The sequence below is a fragment of the Pseudochaenichthys georgianus genome, chromosome 16, assembly GCF_902827115.2.
Source record: "Pseudochaenichthys georgianus chromosome 16, fPseGeo1.2, whole genome shotgun sequence".
In the NCBI taxonomy this organism is placed as follows: domain Eukaryota; kingdom Metazoa; phylum Chordata; class Actinopteri; order Perciformes; family Channichthyidae; genus Pseudochaenichthys; species Pseudochaenichthys georgianus.
This window is the reverse complement of record NC_047518.2, coordinates 47,624,868-47,627,278: the sequence shown is the minus strand read 5'-3', so window position 1 is coordinate 47,627,278 and position 2,411 is coordinate 47,624,868. Positions and strand designations below refer to the sequence as shown.

General features: G+C 41.1%; 1 protein-coding gene across 1 annotated transcript in view; it reads right to left on the bottom strand.

Annotated features, from left to right (window-relative positions):
* Nucleotides 1–235: 235 nt before the first annotated feature.
* The window catches only part of LOC139435385 (zinc finger and SCAN domain-containing protein 22-like), an 18,071-nt gene continuing 15,895 nt past the window's right edge, over nt 236–2,411 (bottom strand). The window contains exon 2 of the mRNA XM_071206031.1: nt 236–1,429. Within this exon, the coding sequence (XP_071062132.1) occupies nt 414–1,130 (717 nt within the window). The 5' untranslated portion in view covers nt 1,131–1,429 and the 3' untranslated portion in view covers nt 236–413. The remainder of the gene's footprint in view (nt 1,430–2,411) is intronic.

Here is a 2,411-nt window from a genome sequence, read left to right as displayed (position 1 = left end):
CAGACACCGTCCTGCAGAGAGCACACAGCCCAACAGCACGTTGTTGGTCAAGCATCACTTTACAAAACGTTAGAATTAAGACACTAAGACTAGCTGGTCCCTTGTAAAGGTGAGTCCACCTTAAATGAGCAGTGGGTGATAAGCAGGTGAAAGGCAGGACACAGGAACTTGGTCCTGAGGAGATGTAACGATTATTAAACAAGAAATAGTCGAGTCAAGGGGTCGAAGAGAAGAAATGAACATTTGTGATTATTAGCGAATCGGTTGCAGGTGGGTGAAAACAGGCTTAGGGAGTAACGTATTACATGTAACGGCATTAGGATACAAAATAGATAAATGTATTCCCTTACCAACACACTTGGTCTTTTTAAACGATTACGCCATTTCAATCTTTTGTCACAAACTTTGCAGATCTATTTTTCCTCTCCTGTGTGGATTCTCATGTGTCTCTTTAAATGTTCACTCCGTGAAAAAACTTTCTTACAGACTGAGCAGCTGTGTGGTTTCTCTCCTGTGTGGACTCTCATGTGTCTCTTTAAATGTCCACTCTGTGAAAAAGCTTTCTTACAGACTGAGCAGCTGTGTGGTATCTCTCCTGTGTGGATTCTCATGTGTTCCTTTAAATGTCCACTCTGTGAAAAAGCTTCCTTACAGACTGGGCAGCTGTGTGGTATCTCTCCTGTGTGGATTCTCATGTGTTCCTTTAAATGTGCACTCTGTGGAAAAGCTTTCTTACAGACTGAGCAGCTGAATGGGTTTTTTTCAGCACTATGTTGTGGATCACTGACATTTTCATGTCTATTTTTCAGTGAGTTTGAGCCTGAGGCAGGTTCTCTGGTCTCTTTCCAATCAGCACTGTCTTCAGTGTCAGGTTCAGAAGAGTCTTCAGTGTCAGGTTCAGAAGAGTCTCCAGTGTCAGGTTCAGAAGAGTCTCCAGTGTCAGGTTCAGCAGAGTCTTCAGTGTCAGGTTCAGCAGAGTCTTCAGTGTCAGGTTCAGAAGAGTCTTCAGTGTCAGGTTCAGAAGCGTCTTCAGTGTGGTCCTTAGTCTTTGGTTGTAAACTGCTCTCTGGATCCGAGTTCCTGGCTGGTTCTGGTCCTCGACAGTCATCTCCATCAGCTTCTGTTTCCATGTGTTCAGTTTGTCTTTGATGAGGTTGAGAGGACTGAGGTTTCTCTTCATCATCTTCACTCTTCACAGGGTCAGGAGTGAAAGTGGACTGAGGTTTCTCTTCATCATCTTCACTCTTCACAGGGTCAGGAGTGAAAGTGGACTTGGTGATATCAGCCTCCTCCAGCTCCTGAAGCTGCTCTCCCTCCTGTTCCTGCTTAATGTGTGGGGGGGGCTCTGGGTCCTCCTGGTCCAGACTGGTGCTCCACTCCTGCTGGTCAGGGAGAAGCTCTTCTTTAACCACCACCAGCTGCTGGACGTCTGCAGGAAACACACAGTCAGAACAAACTGTTAATTGTTATCATTTAAAACATCTCATCACCATTACAATGGGGGACATTTTGCAGCCCTAATTAATGCCTTTGTTTTTATATTTTCACATTATCTTTCTTAGTCCCACCTATTGTGTATTTTTGTTGGCTCAAGTCACCTCATGTACCCAGCCCCTTTCCACTTCCAGTTAACCTGTTATGCCCTGAGCCTGTTTTTCAGGTTTCAGGCTCGAAAATGACATTCCCAGAACAAATGACCATATCTTCCCTTCTAAAAAGGGTTAAATTAATAATCTTTTTTCTCAAAGTAATGATAGACCTGTGAGTTTGATGTAGAAAAGTCAGAATCAATATAGATGTTTTTTATTTTAAAGAAAATTCAGATTGAACATGGTAAAAAACTGTAAATTATTGTGTCCGTCCAAAATATATTTTGTACTTATAGTGAAAACTAACCTTGGATGATGGGTTAGTAGACTAAAAGCTTTAGGAATCCAAAGTACAATATAATAAGTACTAGGGGTGCACCGAATGGGAAATTCTTGGCCGAAACCGATGCCGAAAATAGGAAACAGTTGGCCGAAAACCGAATGCCGAAAGGCCGAAAATGATTAATAGAATAATAAATATAATGTATACATTTTTTACCAATGTTGTTCAGCTACCTGATTATGGAAATAGACATGATTATGGCAAAACATAACTTAAATAATAATCACTATTATGGGTCCATAAAACATTTATTCAGCACTTTTGAACATTTGTACATTTATTTTCTCTGTAGGATAATAACTACAACAAAGTGCATTCAGAACAAAGCCAAGGGGCTTTAAAACAGCATAAACATCTAGGTCAGTAGGCCTACAACAAAATAGTGTCAACAACAACACCAACAACAACAACAACTGCACCTATAAGTGCACGCATACAAATGTGCAAACTGGATAAATCCACATGAATGTAACTATAGT